General features: G+C 48.9%; 1 protein-coding gene across 7 annotated transcripts in view; it reads left to right on the forward strand.

The window, feature by feature from the left end:
- celf2 (cugbp, Elav-like family member 2) overlaps positions 1-18,531 on the forward strand; it is a 65,809-nt gene that overhangs the window by 18,446 nt on the left and 28,832 nt on the right. For 6 of the 7 annotated variants that reach the window (XR_016113633.1, XM_088988359.1, XM_088988356.1 and 3 more), the window contains exons 2-3: positions 2,563-2,598; positions 16,497-16,693. Coding sequence is in view for 6 of the 7 variants with exons in the window: in XM_088988356.1 (XP_088844482.1) it covers positions 2,563-2,598; positions 16,497-16,693 (233 nt within the window). In the remaining variant the exon portion in view is untranslated. The remainder of the gene's footprint in view (positions 1-2,562; positions 2,599-16,496; positions 16,694-18,531) is intronic. The other variant, XM_088988358.1, reaches the window with a different exon arrangement.

The raw sequence follows: 18,531 nt of genomic DNA on the forward strand, positions 1-18,531 counted from the left end.
GCCTCATAAATGTCGTTTGCTTCTTTTGAATCTTTCTTCTGGGGCCGACCGAGGTTGTGTGCGTCTACTTTGGAAAATGAGACGCAAATGCACGACCTTATAACGTTCGGGAAAGCCCGGAAGCACGAAGCAGGCTTCTGATTGGCTGCCGTGCCGAGTATGCCAATTGACAAACAACAACAATAATAATAATAATAATAATAACATATTTCATTTATAAGCGCCTTTCAAAATTCTCAAGGACACTTTACAGTCACAGAATATTTTTTTTCTGCGGGTGAGCGGCAGCAGCCACACGCGCCAGCGTTCAAAGTAACATAAAAACAACAATAATAACATATACAGGTAACATCCGAGTTACGACCGGGTTCCGTTCCGACAAAACGGTCGTAAGTCGAGATCCATTTAAAATGGCCGATATGACGTTTACACGACCGGAGTGTACACAATGTCAATCTGTTGTTTTTATGCAACGTTTTCAATTGAATACTCTTATATACCAAAGATATAATAGATTGCGAATATATCGCTAATAGACACAACGAACCGGAATTCCCAAATTTCCAAACAAAGATTTCGAAATCGGAATCATTTATTCTGATTTCAAAATCAAACGTTTGCTTTATTCAAGAAGCGAACATTTGATTTGAAAAAAAAGATTATTTTATTATTATTTTTTTTTCTTGAAGGCGTTTTGTAAGTTGCACATCCCGGGCGTCTGGGCAGACGTTATTTCAGACGCTGACTCTCCTTTTTTTGGGGCTTCTCGTAAATATTTTCCTTCTCGGGCGTCTTTCGGCAAAGTCTCCGACAAAACGTGCGCCGCGGTTCGGGAGAAGTACGGGAGCGGCGGTCCCCCCGACCGGTCCCGTACTTCTCCCGTCAATCATGTGATTAGAATGCGCATGACTGAGCGCCGGCTTTCCCCGCCTGTCAATCAGGCGTCCGCAAGACGGCGGCTTATTATTTTTCATATTTCCACGCGCCAATGTGCCGTCCGCCGCTGTCAGTCAAGCTGTCAAATGTGATTTGGCCGTTACTCCCCCGTCGCCCCCACCCCGCCCCGACATCCCCTCCGGCGCGCCGACGCCGCTAATGGCCGCCTCGCTTTGGCGGCCGCGCGCTCGGCCAATTATTTTTGCCGACGAGACGACAGCTGCCACCTTTGCCTCCTTTTCGTCGCTTCCTCTTCTTTCTCGTCGTCTTGGCTGACGGCGGGGTGTTGAAAGCCCCTCCCCCGGGGGGTCGTGACACCAGCACACGCACGGGCTTGTCGGCTTGCGTCTATCACCGCGCGGCCGCCGTTGCGCGCGCCAGTGGCTTCTGCTTTTTTTCGCGTGCACGGGAAGCCGCCTGCAACAGCGGGCCATCAAACGCGCACATCACAAACGATGCACTGGAAACATCGACGTGAAATATTTATGTGTCGGGAGCGCGCGCGCGATGTCGCTTTGTGCGGCGACGCGCCTCAAAGTGGAGTTGGAGAGGAGGGCCGGCCGGCCGGGGGAGGAGCCTCCGTCCGGCTCGGATTTTGGAAGGCGCTTCAGGACCGCCGCCATTGAGCGTTTAGCCCCGCCTCAAGTCAAAGTGAGGCGATAGAATGGCATCCGGCTCCGCCCACTCCTCCGCAAGATTCATCGTTCTCGCCGGGAACGGCCGTCGCGGCCCACATTTGGCGCTAGGTGGCCACCGCTTGGTTTGTCGATTGGGGTCATCTTGGTTGACTGTCACTGTTTGGCGGTGGCGGCGGTGGCGGCGGTGGCGGCGGTGGCGGCAGCCACCCTCAAAAAAAGCAGGCGGGAGGGAGGGAGGAGCAATTTGACAAATTGTATGAAAAAAATAAAGTCAGCAGGAGCAAAATCTCAAACAACAAAATCGGCAGAAGAAAAAGGTCCAAAGTAGCAAACCAACCCATGAGTAAAACGTGAGCAAATGAAACAAAGCCGTCAGGGTGAAACAAACAATGGCCCGACGTGCCGGACATCCTTTTAAGGGCCACTGATTCAAACGAGCGACACTTGCGCAGCTGCAGGCGGGGCACTGGCATCGGCCATGTGGCTTTTGTCAATTTCGTTTGTGTGTCAGCGCGCGCGTGTTGCTGCATCGTACCCACGTGAGTCCTCCGTTTTCACGTTCCGTAATTCATGGCATGTGGGAGGAACGAGAGCGAGCGGTGGCCGCGGATGAAACGGACAAGAGCGCCACTTTGAAATGCAAAGAAGGCGGTGATTGGGCGCCCGCGCGGAGGAGGTGCGCGCGCTTGGCGGCTTAATCAGCGTATCGTTCACTTTTTCCTGGACTTTGAAAATGACAAAGAACCCAATGCCCAATTTGAAGACGAGCGCCATCGACACATTCCACGTTGCGCTCAGCGAAACAGGCCCCGTTGGCTTCCGGAAGAATCTCTTTCTATGCTCGCCGCCGCCTCCCGCGGGCCGACGCGAGCAACTGCACCATCGATTGCGGCAAATGTGTCGTCGTCAACGCGGCTCTCGTCTCGTTTCTGTTTCATCTTCTGAAAATCCTGATATTTTTTTTCTTTGGTTTGGTTTTTCTTTGCAGGCAAGACGCCAGCGACCTCGGCGGGCCCATACAAAGGTAGGCAAGCGCTTCATGGTTTTCTGGCAGTCACCCAACCGGCACTCATTGGCTCAACAAGGTAGCCCCGTATCCACGCCAGTTGCCATCAAACAAAAGGCCCTTGAGGGAATTTTGACAAATGGGACACTGCGGACAAAGGCTCCAACGCAGGAAGATGGTCTTTTACTGCCGGCAGGGGACGTAGCCATTCATGACTGACTGACTGACTGAACTTCTGCATCCCTCCGCCAAGCTATTTATTGAGAGTAGATGCAAATTGAAGTGATACGTTAGTAAAACATAGTTTTCTCCTTGATTTGAATACCCCCAAGCATATAAACGCAGCACGTAGACAGTTTAATTGGATTGGATTTGCCTTTATTAGTCTGGCAGTGGAGAAATGGACATTTCACAGCAGCAAAGTGATGAAAGAAATGAAAGCAGAAAAGCAAAACACGGGAGCTGCTGGAAAGGCAATTGGTTGTCTTTCCCTGAACCAATAGATTAGTAACCTGGCTAACTTGACCTCTTGATGTGAAGGAGTTTCCCAAGTCCGAAATTAGTCCGAGGCCAGATGCTGATTGTCATGACCAATCATGACACCCCTCATTTTGGGACAAATTTTCCAGGCCCACATCTCCAATCGCGCTTTGCAAATTGTTTCAGCCGTTAGCCTCGGCACACTTGGGCACAAAAGGGGGATTCCGAGAATTGCACCTTTTTTGGGGAAAGGTTGCGTCGGGGGAGGCGGCGGCGCACGAGCAAAGGCGTAAACTCTCCTTGTGCTGAGATTGCTTTGAAGTCTGTCCCGCGATCATGCTAGCGCGCTTGTGCTGATTAGCGTATGAATAGCGCAGGCGCGTGAGTGGAACCGATACAAGAGCTTCAGGTTCCACTTTGGAGCAGGTGCATGCGCGCTGTTTACCATCAGCCCGACGCATAATTACGGGCGACGCGCAACGTGGCGTCTCGCTACGCCGCGTCTCTTATCGCCCGGGGTGACGAGCGACGTTTCTAGCGCCGCTTCGGCACCCCCCTCGGGATCCCGCTTATGAATATTCATCAGGGGGGCAGAGTGCGGGATCCCGCCCCCTCGGCGGTGGCGGTTATCGGTGTTCAAAAGGAAGAAGCCGCCGAGGGCAGCGGATGGCTTGCGTTCAATACATGCGAAAGGGAAAGTGACCATTTGGGGTGGCGGCGTCAGACAGGTGATGGAATCAAAGTTGAAGCCACGAAAGATCAGCCACGCCCCCCTGAGAGTGGGCGTGGCTGATCTTTCCTTCCACTCCCAGAATTTTACAATTGTGGAAAATCACAGATTTGCCCTGAGAAACGAGTCACGGCCGCCGTGTCTTTGTGGGCTGACGGTGACGGCGGTTTCGTCACCATGACGACAAACCTTCACCCCTTGTCGCGTCAAGTACGGCGTGAAAGGATGAAGGAGCCCGTCTGAATCGCGCATGCCTACAAATATTAATCATAATAATACATTTCAATTATAAGCGCCTTTCAAAATTCTAAAGGTCACTTTACTGTCACAGGATAAGTTTTTCTGCGGGTGAGCAGCGGCAGCCACACGCACCAGCGTTCACTCAACCCAGAAGTATCTCAAATAGATAGAAAGCTAGCTAGCTGGCCAATTGTTAGCCAACAGATACCTAGATAGCCAGCCAGTTAGTGAATAGATAGCTTGCTACCCAGCCAAATAGCTGACAGCTAACAAATAGCTACCAAGTGATAAATCTTCTTCTTATCCTTTCGGCTTTTCCGCTCAGGGGTCAACACAGCCAATCAGTGTCCTCCATCTTTCCCGGTTTTGTGCATTCTCTTCTCTCACACCAGCTACCTTCATGTCCTCTTTAACCACATCCATAAACCTCCTCTTGGGTCTTCCTCTCGGTCTCCTGCCTGGAAGTTCAAGGCTCAGCATCCTTCTCCCGATATAGTCACTCTCTCTCCTCTGGACACGTCCAAACCATCTCAGTCTGACTTTCTCTCCCAAAGCCTCTAATATGAGTTGTCCCTCGAATGTACTCATTCCTGATCTTATCCAACCTGGTCACTCCCAAAGAAAAGCTCAACATCTTCAACTCTGCTACCTCCAGCTCTGCTTCCTGTCTTTTCTTCAGTGGCATTGTCTCCAGTCCAAACATCATGGCTGCTCTCACCACTGTTTTATACACTTTTCCTTTCATCCTAGCTGAAACCCTCCTGTCACACATCACACCTGACATTTTTCTCCAGCCGCTCCAGCCTGCCTGGACACGCTTCTTCACCTCTTTTCCACACTCTCCATTGCTCTGGACAGTTGACCCCAAGTACTTAAAATCCTCCACCTTCTTTATCTCTTCTCCCTGTAGCATCACTCTTGCACTTGGATCCCTCTCATTCACACACATGTATTCCGTCTTGCTGCGACTGATCTTCATTCCTCTCCTTTCCAGGGCATATCTCCACATCTCTAGTTTCTCCGCCACCTGTTCCCCGTTCTCGCTACAGATCACAATGTCATCTGAAAACATCATGGTCCAAGGAGATTCTTGTCTAACATCGTCTGTCAGCCTGTCCATCACCATAGCAAACAAGAAGGGGCTCAGAGCTGACCCGTGGTGGAGTCCCACCTCCAACTTGAATTCCTCAGTCATACCGACAGCACACCTCACAACTGTCTTACAGTCATGATACATGTCTTGCACCGCTCTGACATACTTTTCGGTCACTCCAGACTTCCTCATGCAATGCCACAGCTCTTCTCTGGGCACCCTGTCGTACGCTTTCTCCAGATCGACAAAGACACAATGCAATTCCTTCTGACCTTCTCTGTACTTCTCTATCAGCATTCTTAAAGCAAACACTGCATCTGTCGTACTCTTTTTTGGCATGAAGCCATACTGCTGCTCAGAAATGTTGACTTCTGCTCTTAGTCTAGCTTCGACTACTCTTTCCCAGAGGTTCATTGTATGGCTCATCAACTTTATTTCTCTGTAGTTAGTACAACTCTGCACATCTCCTTTGTTCTTAAAAATGGACACCAGTACACTTTGTCTCCATTCTTCAGGCATGTGTTCACCATCTAAGTTCTTGTTGAATAACCCAGTCAGGAACACCACCGCCACCTCTCCAAGACACTTACACCATACCTCGATTGGTAAATCATCAGGCTCGAGTGACTTTCCCCCCTTCATCCTCTTCAGCGCTCTCCTCACTTCATCCTTGCTAAACAAAAAAAAAACAAACTGACGAGCCAATTTTTAATTTGCCATCACACAATTGCCACCTGTTAATACATTGCCATCTCTATCCTTAATCACCCGAACCTGCTGCAGGTCCTTCCCATCTTTGTCTCTCTGTCTCGCCAGCCTGTAAAGATCAGTCTCGCCTTCCTTGCTTTCCAGCCGAGCATACAAGTCATCATAGGCCTCTTGTTTGGCCTTTGCCACCTGTACCTTAACCGTGCGCCGCATCTCCTTGTACTGCCGTCTACTCTCGTCCGTCCTCTCAGTGTCCCACTTCTTCTTTGCTAACCTCTTTCTCTGTATACACTCCTGCACCTCCCCGTTCCACCACCAAGTCTCCTTATCTACCTTTCTCCCACTCGATACACCAAGTACTTTCCGACCCGTGTCTTTGAATATGTTCGCTGTAGTTTGCCAGTCATCTGGAAGGACCTCTTGCCCACCCAGTGCTTGTCTTACCTGCTTCCTAAATGTCATGCAACACTCTTCCTTGTTCAACTTCCACCATTTTGTCCTCACTTTAGCCTTTGGTTCCTTCATCTTCCTCACTGCCAGCGTCATCCTAGACACCACCAACCTATGCTGTCTGGCTACACTCTCACCAACCACTACTTTGCAGTCACTGATTTCCTTTAGATGGCGCCGTTGACACAAAATGTAGTCTACCTGTGTACTTCTGCCTCCACTCTTGTAGGTCACCCTATGTTCCTATATCTTCTGAAAGAAAGTATTCACAATAGCCATTTCCATTCTCTTAGCAAAGTCAACCACCATCTGTCCTTCAGCGTTCCTCATCTGGAGTCCAAACCTGCCCATCACCTCCTCATCATCTTTGTTTCCTGCGCCAACATGTCCATTGAAGTCTCCACCAATTACAACCCGTTCTGTATGACTTCATCAAAGTCCAACCAAAATGTCTCCTTCTCCGCCAGCTCACATCCTACTTGTGGGGCATACACACAAACAACATTGAACATCACGCCTTCAATTTCTAGCTTCAGACTCATCATTCTATCTGATACTCTTTTTACTTCTAGGACATTCCTAACAAACTCCTCTTTTAAGATAAGCCCAACTCCATTTCTCTTTCTGTCTTCACCATGATAGAACAACTTCAACCCTGACCCTAAGCTTCTAGCCTTGCTCCCTTTCCACCTGGACACACAGTATGTCTACCTTCCTTCTCTGCATCATGTCAACCAGCTCTCGACCTTTACCTGTCATTGTTCCTACATTCAAAGTTCCTCCTCTTAGTTCTATACTCTTGGCGTTCCATTTGTCTCTTTTCCTCCGGGCACACCTCCCTCCTTCCTCCTCTCCTTCTACGACCAACAGTAGTCCATTTTCCACTGGCACCCTGAAGGTCAACAGTACCAATGGCGGCCGTTGTTGACCTGCGCCTCGATCGATCCGGTATGGGATTAAGAGGTTTGATTCGCGTATTTGTTTTGGCAAGATTATTTACGTCGGATGCACTTCCTGACACAACCCTCTGTATTTATCCGCGCTTGATGCAAGTGATAGCAAGTGATGAATAATACTAATAATAGTGAATAAATTGCAAGTGGATAGCTAGTGATAGCTTGTGAATAGATAGCTAGAATAGTGAATAGATAGCCAGCTAGTGATAGGTAGTGATAAAATCGGATAGCTAGTGATAGCTAGTGATCACTAGTGACAGGCTAGTGATATCTAGTGATATCTTGTGATAGGTAGTGATAGCTAGTGAATAGCTAGCTAGTGATAGCTAGTGAATAGATAGCTAGAATAGTGAATAAATAGCTAGCTAGTGATAGCTAGTGAATAGATAGCGAGCTAGATAGCTGGCTAGCCAGTCAGATAGTTAATAGATAGCAAATAGCTAGCAAGTGATGATAATAATTATAATACTAATAATACTAGCAAGCTGCAGGCACTCACTTTTTTTTTATTCTCTCGCCGCCCAATGAGTTCCGGGTCGGCGGTCCGGATCGCGCGCTCAACTGAGCCTCCCCCACACCGCCTCCCCCTCCTCCTCCTCCCCCAACACTCAACCGCACCTCATTTAGAGTGTGAGCGCGTGTGGGTGTGCGAGCATTTGAACCGCTACAGCAAACGAACGGTTTTGTGCTATGGCGACGCCATCATTACTTTTAGCCGAATGATTTGGTTTTCAACCCTTTGTTTGTTTGTTTGTTTATTTGGACGACAGGAACATTTTCGGCGTGTCAGAAAGAGAGTGCATCTTCTTCCATTTTTGCACTTTAGTGTAACCGCTGTTGCCTATTGTTTTTTTTTTTTTTGTGGGGGGGGGGGGGTGCTGAGAGGCTCCAGCAGATGGCTGAGAGACAGACAGGTGAGCCAATTAGCGAGTCTCACTACATGCGGCAACATAGTCACACACCCCTTCTTCCCCCAACCCCCTTCCTTTGTTTAAAGCGCTCGCCATTCCCGACCGACTTTTTCAGACCAGATCAAACTAAATATGCATTCTCGCTTTTTTACTGTTCATTTCCTGTTTTGGCTTGGCGGAATGCGCCATTTTCATTGGATGATACTGACGCCGATTGGTGGAAAGCGCCATTTTGATTGGATGATCTTGAGTTGATGTCGAAACAGGTAAACACCCCCTTTTGAATAAGCGGACAATTTAAAAAAAATCACGTTGATTCGCCTTTGTGGGGAGAACAGGTTCCAATTTGATAGATTGTAATTTGCAATGAAACAGTCGAATGTCAGTGGCACTTTGACAAGCCCCATGCTAACGTTAGCATCAATATACTTTTGCGATAGGCAGCAGAAAGCAAGCATGCAAGCTAATGAGCAATGTGCAGGCTCGCTAGCAGTAACCTTGCGTATTTGTACCCGGCAAGTTGACTTTTATTCCCTCCTTCCTTTTATTGGCTGGATTTTTACCAATCATGAGGAACAGAAAACCATTCATATTAATAGTTATTCTAAATAATACATTCTGACATTTTGTTGAAGTCAAATTAATATATACAGTGATACCTCTGTTTACGAACCCCTTGGCTTACGAACTTTTCGGTTTATGAACGTTAAATTTATGAACATTTTACCTTGGCATACAAACTATTTTTCCAGATATATACGGAGCTGCCACAATGAGTGATGTGTCTTTCGCAAACGAGCCCGTTCTTCCAACAACAAAATGGCAGCCGACTGTTTTTGTCCTCTATTCCCCGCCCCCAGTCTTCGGTTAAAGCCACGTGATTGGTCAAGAATGCAGCAGTGAGGCGAGGTGGTTTAAACATTAAAGAGACAGTCAAACGACAGTGAGACAGTTTCAACTTTGATAGTTCAAAATATCCCATCAACCAGACTCCACAAGCCATCTTTACACTTGATGCAAAAAGCTATCAACCCAGCTAAACAGAACACAAGTGATGAGGAACTAGGTAAAATCATCGCAGAGAAAGCACCTACAAGATGGTGAAAGAAGGTTACATTCCTCATCAAGTGTTTAATAGTGAGGAAATAGTGAGGCCACTCCATTCCATCAAGCCATCAACGACCATCACAAAGGTCAATAAAACCACTTTATTATACCATTTATTATATATAAAATAAGGTATATTTTGTGTAGTTTTAGGGCTTATTACGTTGAAACGTATGTTTTATGGGGACCTGGGAACGGATTATTCTTATTTTAGTGGTTTCCTATGGAAAATTAATTTTTGGGATACACACTTTTTGCCTTACACACTCTGTCTGGGAACCAATTAAGTTTGTAAGCCAAGGTATCACTGTATGTATATAAAAAACAGTAAATGTGCCTTTTTTTCCGACTTTTTTTTTCTCTCATTTTTCATTGTCATCCCTGCTTCCGGCAGGCCGGCTTGTTTCGTCGGCACCGCCGTGAAATGGTCAAAGCCAACGATTCGCCGGCAAATTGGGAAAGTTGACTTGTCCCGCCGTCTTTCCTACCGCCTACTTTGCGCGCGGGCGATAAGAGCGATTGTTCATCTCGCCGGCTGATTGCGGGATCTTGTAGCCAATGCAATTTTGATTGGCGGCTTTTTCTTCCAAAGTGCACAGGCAAGCATTTTGTGGCACGCGGCGCGGGAAAGTCTAAATAATTCAGCTGCGTTAGCCTCCTTTTTTTTCTTCTGTACTCGCGGCCAGAAGAATGGCGGCGAGGACGTCGCGAGAGGGTTTGTTTTTTTTTTCTTTTTCTTTTTCTTCTGAATGGCCTAAACGTGAGCAGAATGCTGAGCGGGCAGGTGAAGGACGGTGCGACGGATGGGGGAAGGGGTGTGAAAGAAAGGGGCACCGCCGGGCTTTGCTGCTTTTCAAACCCAGGGAGGAAAATTTTCCGCCCATCGGTGGATTTTTTTTCACACCCAAATGACCAGATCAAACTCAATGTGTATTCTCGCTTTGTCGATGTTCATTTCCTGTTTGGGCTTGTGTCGGCGGAAAGGGCCATTTTGATTGGATGATACTGACGCCGGTTGGCAGAAAGCGCCATTTTGATTGGGTGATCTTGATTTAGGTGCCGTTGCAGTCGAAACAGGTAAACGCCCCCTTTTGAATAAGCAGATGCGTAAAGCCACGCGTGCCAATCTGGCCTCCTTTTTTTGTCACTCCTCTGCTGACACGCTTGTCGGTTTAGCTCGCCCCGCTCGCCCTTCAAATATGGCCTCCTTCAACACGTGACCCCAGGGCGGGGTTAATCTGCCCCGGCGCCTTTTCAACCGGGAGCGAGACACGACTGGAATACGATGCGCGACCACGCTCAAGAGGAGGAGTGGTGGGGGGCGGGGGCAGTCAATCGATACAGGAGGTGATGAATTAGGCTTGGGGGGGGGTGCCAGGGGGGGGTCATTGTGGTGGAAATTTGTCATTCGCATGGTGGCGACACTGCTCGTTAGTTGATGGACATTTTTGACTCGGGCGCCCCTCACCTCCATTCTTTGTGTTTGGCTATTTGGCAACGATTGATCGTGACGAGGAGGCTCATGAGAGGAGAAAAAAAAGGATAAAAATCTCCCAGGTGTGAAAAGCTTTGGATCCTCCATCCTAATAATAATAATAATACATTTCATTTATAAGCGCCTTTCAAAACTCCCAAGGTCACTTTACAGTAACAGGATAAGTTTTTCTGTGGGTGAGCAGCGGCAGCCACATGCGACAGCGTTCACTCAACCCGGAAGTAGCTCAAATAGATAGAAAGCTAGCTATCTAGCTAAGAGTTAGCTAATAATCACTCAACCCAGAAGTAACTCAAATAGATAGAAAGCCAGCTCGCTAGCTAAGAGTTAGCCAATATTCACTCAATCCGGAAGTAACTCAAATAGATAGAAAGCTAGCTAGCTAAATGTTGGCTAATAATCACTCAACCCGGAAGTAACTTGAATAGATAGAAAGCTAGCTAGATAGCTAGCTCAGACTTGACTAATAATCACTCAACCCGGAAGTAACTCAAATAGATAGAAAGCTAAGTAGCTAGCTAAGAGTTAACTAATAATCACTCCACCCGGAAGTAACTCAAATAGATAGAAAGCTAGCTATCTAGCTAAGAGTTAGCTAATAATCACTAAACCGGAAGTAACTCAAATAGATGGGAAAGCTAGCTCGCTACATTGATGATAATACGCATATTGAACGTGTCTGATCGGGTTGGGGATTTTGCAGGTGAGGCGGCTGAGGGTGTCGTTGGTGTTGTTTGCGCGGGAAAGGCCTTCCCGCAGGATCGCTTTCAAATGAAAATAAATGAGGAGGAGGCAGAGGCCGCCTCTTCCCGGGTTCCACTTTAATGGGGGGGGGGGGGGGGGGGGGGACGTGATGAATGGAAGGGGCTCTCGCTAACGGGCACCGGCGGCCAATTACGCTTGGCGAGCGCTCTGATGCGCGCCAACTCGCCGTTCCCGCGTCCGAATGACTTTTGCGCGTAGGGCGGGGCTAATCGCTTGCCATTCACTCGTATTGACGGTAAATGGCGCTCGGGCGGAATCAATACGCCCACGTCGCGTCGTGTTCTGTCGTCATCGTCATGCGCCATTCTTATTTCCAGAGAATTCATCCGGAAAACAATCCGACGATCGCGGCAATCCAGCCCCGGCGTCTCACTTCCTGTTTACGGCTTTTTAGCCCCTCCCCCCGCCCTCGCCGTGATCTCCCAAAAGGCAACAGCGGCGCCTCCTATTTCACGCCGGATTACGGCGTCGGCACGTTGATTGCGTGTTGAAAGCGGCGTGTGTGCGTGCGTGTGTTTGCCCCCCCCCCCCCCCCCCCCAGCCTTTTTTTCCAGACTTTTTTCTCATTTGTCATTGTCGTCCCTGCTCACAGAAAAGCCCACCGCCATTCACCAGCGAAACCGTGCCCGCCACGCCACGCCACGCCACGCCTGCTGAATTCTCGTCTCGTGCGCGCTTCACGACAATTAGTGCGGCCGCAGAGCGACGTCCCTCCCGAACGTGCCTTTGGCTTTTCGCTGTCTGTCCCGCTATTTTTTGAGTTTATTTTTTTCCTGCGCGTGTCTGAACGAACGCATTGCGCAACTTGGTCCCGCCCGACTGTGCGTGCGACACGTGATTTGGGATGCGCTGGAGGAGGACGCGTTTTTTTCCCCCCCGTTTTCTTCCGGGGCCGCTTTTTTGCTCGGCAAATGTGTTTGTTCTCGGCAGCCCCCCCCCCTCAGCTGTGCTGTCGTCTGACTGCGCGCTGCGTTCAAGTCAGAGAAGCGAGCGCGCAGGCGCCAACTTGAAACACGCTCGCGCGGTGATGTTGACGAGTCAGAAAATGCCAAAGAAGAGCACGCGGTCGTCCGTGCCTCTTTCTTTCCTCTTTGTTTCCTCTTTCCTCTTGGTTTTTTTCTTTCTTTTTTCGGCGCTAGTCAGATTGAATTTTTATTGGATTTCTTTTCTTTTGCGCCCTTTGGCGCCTGCGCTCCAAAGCGTTTTCGACGTAATTCCGGCACCAATACGACCTTCTTCTTTTGTTTTTGCCCATAACGCGCGTGTGTGTCAGCAGCGAGATGGATGGCGCCACAGTTGTGCCATTATTGTCATGGCGGGGGAGGGGGGGGGGGCATCCGTGCTGGCGGCTTTATTGGGACCTATGATGTAGTGGTGGTGGTCCCCAAAGGATGGATGACCAATCCTAAATCTGCCTTCATTTTGCTCACCCCCACAACGGCGAATAAAGCGGCCAGCTAATTAGGGCCGCCGCCTCACCTCCGTTGGCCTAATGACGCCGGCGCCGCATCCCGTCTTGTTTTTGTCCAATTGAGCTGTTTTTCTTTTCTTTTTTTTTAGCGCTCCCACATCAAAAGGCGAAGGGGGCGTGGCTGTTGAGCGCCGCGCGTTTTCGGTTGCTCGTTAACTTTGTCGCTTGTCAGATCAAAGCGGCTTCGGAGGGCTCGCCATTAACGCCGCGGACCGGGCGACGGCTTCGGAATTCGATTGCCAATGACAAAAACCCTGGCACTTGAGCGGACACATTTCTGGCGGTGAATGAGTTAAAAAAAACAACTGAGGGACAAGCTCGATAACTCAGGTGTCAAAGTCAAGGCCCGGGGGCTAAATCCGGTCCGCCGCATCAGTTTTTTCGGCCCGCGAAAGCAAATCAAACTGCTCGCTAAAATAATAGATAGCTTTCTATCCATTTGAGTTACTTCCGGGTTGAGTGAACGTTGGCGCGTGTGGCTGCCGCTGCTCACTGACAGAAAAAACTTATCCTATGACTATAAAGTGACCTTGAAAGTATTGAAAGGTGCTTATCAATGAAATATTATTATTATTATCTAGAACTGCTTCATGTCACAACGAGGGTACAGCAAGTGCTGAAGAATGAATGTCTGTGTCTCTGTGTCTTTGTGTTGTCATATTATTTGATCTTTGTTTTTTTTTGTGTGTGTTCTCTTGAGTTGAAGATGGCGCCGCGAGAGTGGCTGCCTTTCCAGCAGCTCCTTTATTTTGTTCTTGTACTTCTTTCATCTTCCTTTGGTGACTTTGCTGCTGTGAAATGTAAATGTCTCCACTGCGAGACGAATGAAGGCAGATCCGATCCAATCCAATATTTGAACCAAAATGTCATATTTTTGGATGTAAAGCACAATAATAGTCATTATTTTTGACTTTGGATATGAAAACTATCGATGAGAAGGTTTCTTCAGGCGTTACGTGTACTTCTTTGAAGGTTTCGGACGTTTCGCTTCTTATCCAAGAGGCTTCGTCAGCGAACTAAAGTCTTTTGCTGGTAGTTTGGGCCCTATATATATCCCTACTGTCCACACTCCACTGATTACTTTGATTGCCCTGCCTGCGCATGAGGTCTACAACTGGCCCGATTGTCCCATTTGCTCTGGTATCACCTCATCAGCTTAACTAAGCCTGCCTATGTTGCCTCAGAAGTCTGTTGTCGGAACGATCCAAATAGAACTTCACCCCACCACGGCGGTTTAGTGAAGGCTGTTGCTGTTTTATGAAAATAGCTTCTTTTACTCCCCTTTCAAAGCATCTATTTTCTTTTCTTCTATATTATATTTTATAGTATACTCGAAAACTAGTTATTCATTCATTTGTCGTGCGCGCGCTGGAGATGTCACCTGCGGAGGGGAGGAACCATTCTAATGGCTTGCCCAAATTCAGAACGGCCCTCGAGAGGAAACCAGAAGGACAATGTGGGCCGCGGCAAACAACGCCTTTGACAGCCGCGGGTTCGACCGACGGGTGGATTCGGTTCGCTTCAGGATGAGCAAAGCCGGAGGCTCGGCGTACGGAGGAAGACCGGCGCCCCAGACCTTTGGGGCGCGTCTCAATTCGGAATCGCTCGCGATGCCTCAGCAAAAGATCGCAATGGTTTTGAGGTCACGTCCCGTCGCCCTTTGCCCTTTGCCCTTTGCGCTCCGCGGCTGAAGCGGCTCATCTCCCGCATTGGTGGAATGAGTCCACCCCATCAACATCCGTCGACGTATGTTGAAGGCGGGCGAGCCCCCCCGCGGAGCCATCGACGCACCGCTCGGGCAATCGCAATGAGAGAACGAGCGAAAAGAAGGGCCAAAAGAAGAAAAGAGGCCCCTTTTCGCGTATTGAGCCATCTGTCGCGCGCTAATTGCGCTGCGCCACCGTGTTTTTGCCAGCCATGACGCCCAATGAAAAGGAGCACCGCCGAGTCCCGCTCACGCGCCTTCGCGGCACTTTTCTATCTTCTCGCCATTGGAATCGCCAGGTGGCACTCGCCTCGACGGCGCCCCTCCCCCCTGACACTTTTTCAAGTTTTCCAAGTCGCAAGTGACGGGAATGTCGCCACGGCAACGAGCCGGCCGAAGATGACGCCGGAATGCGTCGCTTAATCGTCGATCGCGGCGCGCCGGCTGCCCTTCGGATGCCTTCATTTGGGAAAAAGTCGTGTTTTCCCGCCATTCTCTTCTCGCGTTTACGTGCCGGCGAGGGGGTGCGGCTGGCGCGCATCCTCATTAGCGAGCGGCGCCTCGTTAGTGCGCCGCTAGCCGAACGCCGGCGCGGCTTCGTTAGCCGGCGTGACATTTACCTGACGCTTTCCTCAATCTGGCCGCATTACCATGGCGATTAACGTGCGCTCAAACACACGCGGCGACTATCGTCGGCCCTTATTCTGCGACGCTCGTGCGAATGAACCGGGAAGGCGCCGCTGTCGTGCCAGTCGGATGCGAGGGACGTGTGGGCAATTGTGGAAGGCAATCGCATGCCGCAAAATCATTGCCATTTTCTTGGGGGCGCCCATTTTGCACAGTTCTTCTTTTCTGTCATGAATCACAAACGTAAAGAGAGACAAGAGAGAGATCAAGAGAGAGAGAGATGGAGTGAGAAAGTGTTGGCAACAATATCAGTCTTCCCACCACGAGAGATTTAGAAAACGACATCTCGGAAGCATTTTGCTCATTTTCCATCGTTTCCAGATTTGTGCTTGAATTGGATGCAGTGGAGACATTTTTACATTTCACCGCAGCAAAGTGATGAAAATAAGAGGAAAGGAAAGGAAAGGAAGGAGTAGAAAAACAAAATAGAGGAGCTGCTGTAAAGGCAGCCACTCTTGCGACGCCATCTTGAAGTCAGAACAACAGCAAACTCAATAACAAAATAATGTAACACGACACAAATTCATTCAATCTAGAGCACTTTGTGCACCCTCTTTGTTGTATGAAGCGGTTCTCGATGAAAGAGGAAAGGATCAAAGCGTCCTTTTCACCAGTGAATCAGGGACATCATGGTGAAACGTGCACGTCGGCTACAAGCTAAATGTTGAAAGCGAACACGAAGCTGTCGCATCCATTGACGAAAATAGATTGTTTCACATCTCCTGTCCCACGTAAATCCGCTTCAATTCCAAGCCGCGACCGTTCCACGGACGCGTCGGCGCGCTTCCTTCTCATCGCCGCCTCCTTTGCCCATTAAAAAAAAAAGCACAATCGTCCCACAGCTGTCCATCCGTGACAGTCAAATGGCACTGGCATTCCTCCCGATCAAAAACAGTGCTGGCATATTCACGCTGCCGAAAAGGCGCTCGGCACACTGATGAATGCCGTTGCCAAAAATGCTGAAAAACAATCCGTATCTGTTGCGCACGACAACTCAAAGTGACAAAAGCAAACATCCAAAACAACAGCTGACAGCCTCCTCGGGGGGGGGGCGCCATCTTGGACTTGTCGGTCAGGTGAAGCCGTTAACTTTTGGCGCCCCCTCTCTTTGCGGGCAGTAACGGCACGGCGGGCAAGATGAACGGCGCGCTGGAGCATTCGGAACAGCCCGACCCGGACGCCATCAAGATGTTCGTGGGACAGATTCCGCGCTCGTGGTCGGAGAAGGAACTCAAGGAGCTCTTTGAGCCCTTCGGCGCCGTCTACCAGATCAACATCTTGCGGGATCGAAGCCAGAACCCGCCGCAGAGTAAAGGTACGCCGCCGTGCTCTTTTATTTTGTTTCGCTTTTACTTTTGCGACGATGACAAGAAAAGCCTGCATCTTTTTTGAAGGTGTCGGACGTTTCACTTCTTATCAAAGAGGATTCGTCAGCAAATTCAACATTTTGCTGGTAGTTTTGGCCCTATATATATCTAACAGCATAACTAAGCCTATGCCGCCTAAGAAGTCTGTTGTAAGAATGATCCAAATTAAACCTCACCCCACCGTGGCGATTTAGTGAAGGGTTTTGCTGTTTTATTTAAATAGCTTTTTTGACTCGCCTTTCAAATCGTCTATTTTCTTTCGCTAACATTTTAACCTTATTGTCGTCAAATGAGTGTTTTGGTGCATATGTAGTGCAGATTGAGGCCCGCTAGCATTTTCCCTGCCATGTTGTTTGTCTTTTTTTGGAGGATTTGATTATTCTCCCCGATGTATTGCTCATACGTACACATACGTACTTGCCTTTTGCAAGGAGAACGATTTGGATGGTCGTGGATATGGAAAGCCAGCGAAACGATGAAAGCCAGAAGGCTCAAGCGCGAACCTCCCTTTTCGTCCGTGCGCTGGCGGCGGCGGCGGCGGTGGCACACCTTGTGTCATTTATCTTCATGATGGCGCTGCGCCACAAGCTTAATGTCTTCATTAGCGCGCGCGTCGGCACGGCCCGTTGAAGGGCCCGCCGAGCCCCCTTGCGGAAATCAGCGCCGATAATCCGCAAAAGTCTTAAAAAGCGGCGGCGCCTCGATTCGAAACCTTTTTGCGACCTGCCATAAAGCGGCTAATTCAAACATCGTTCGGGGCTAAATGTTGGAGCGTCTCAAAGTGAGCCCCGCAGCGGCGGCGGCGGCGGCACGTCCCACAGCGTGTGCGCCGCGTGACGGTTGACCCGCGTGGTATAAAAAGCGCGGTGTGTGTGTGTGTGTGTGTGTGTGTGTGTGTTGCGCTCTCCACTCTGGTAATCGGGGGCGATACGATGTTGAGGGATTCTGAAAAAACAAAAGCTAAGCGCTATACGTCGTGGTTGGCTTCGAATGCCCGGGGGTAACACAAACGTATGCGCACAATAACTTCCTGTCCAACAATGTCAATCGGTCCGACACCAAACACTAACCAAAACATTGTTCCTTGTTTAAATAAGCATATTAGATGTCCAGTGACACCTCAGTTTACGAACCCTTCGGCTTACAAACTTTTCGGTTTACGAACGTTAATTTTATGAACATTTTACCTTGGCATACAAACTATTTTTCGGGATACACACGGAACTGCCACAATGAGTGTCGTTCGCGAACGAGCCCGTTCTCCTAAAACAAAATGGCAGCCGGCTTGTTTTGGTCCTCTATTCCCCGCCCCCAGTCATCGGTTAAAGCCACGTGATTGGTCAGGAACGCAGCAGTGAGGGGAGGTGGTTTAAACATTAAAGAGACAGGCAGACGACACAGAGAGAGTGACAAAATGGGTAGAAAACGGTGAAATTTGGACTTGTTTCAACTTTGATAGTTCCAAGGCAGAGTGTAGACTGCAAGGTTAAACTTCCCATCAATCACGCTCCACAAATAACCCGCACTAGCTATCAGTTCAATTTAAAATGAAAAGACAAGCAAGGGAACCTGCTATTAATGATATTTCTAGTGTGTCCGCCTGCATCTGTTGCAATATCACAACTTGCAAGATGTGCAACCCAGAGCTTCTTGAGACACTTGATGCAAAAATCTATCCATTCCATCAAGCCAACGACCATCACAAAGGTCAATAAAACGACTTTATTATATAGTACAGTTTATTTCTTGAATTATAATACCAGAGCACATTTATTATACATAAAAT

The sequence above is a fragment of the Hippocampus bargibanti genome, linkage group LG22 (genome assembly GCF_051943395.1).
Source record: "Hippocampus bargibanti isolate YZ-2025 linkage group LG22, ASM5194339v1, whole genome shotgun sequence".
In the NCBI taxonomy this organism is placed as follows: Eukaryota; Metazoa; Chordata; class Actinopteri; order Syngnathiformes; family Syngnathidae; genus Hippocampus; species Hippocampus bargibanti.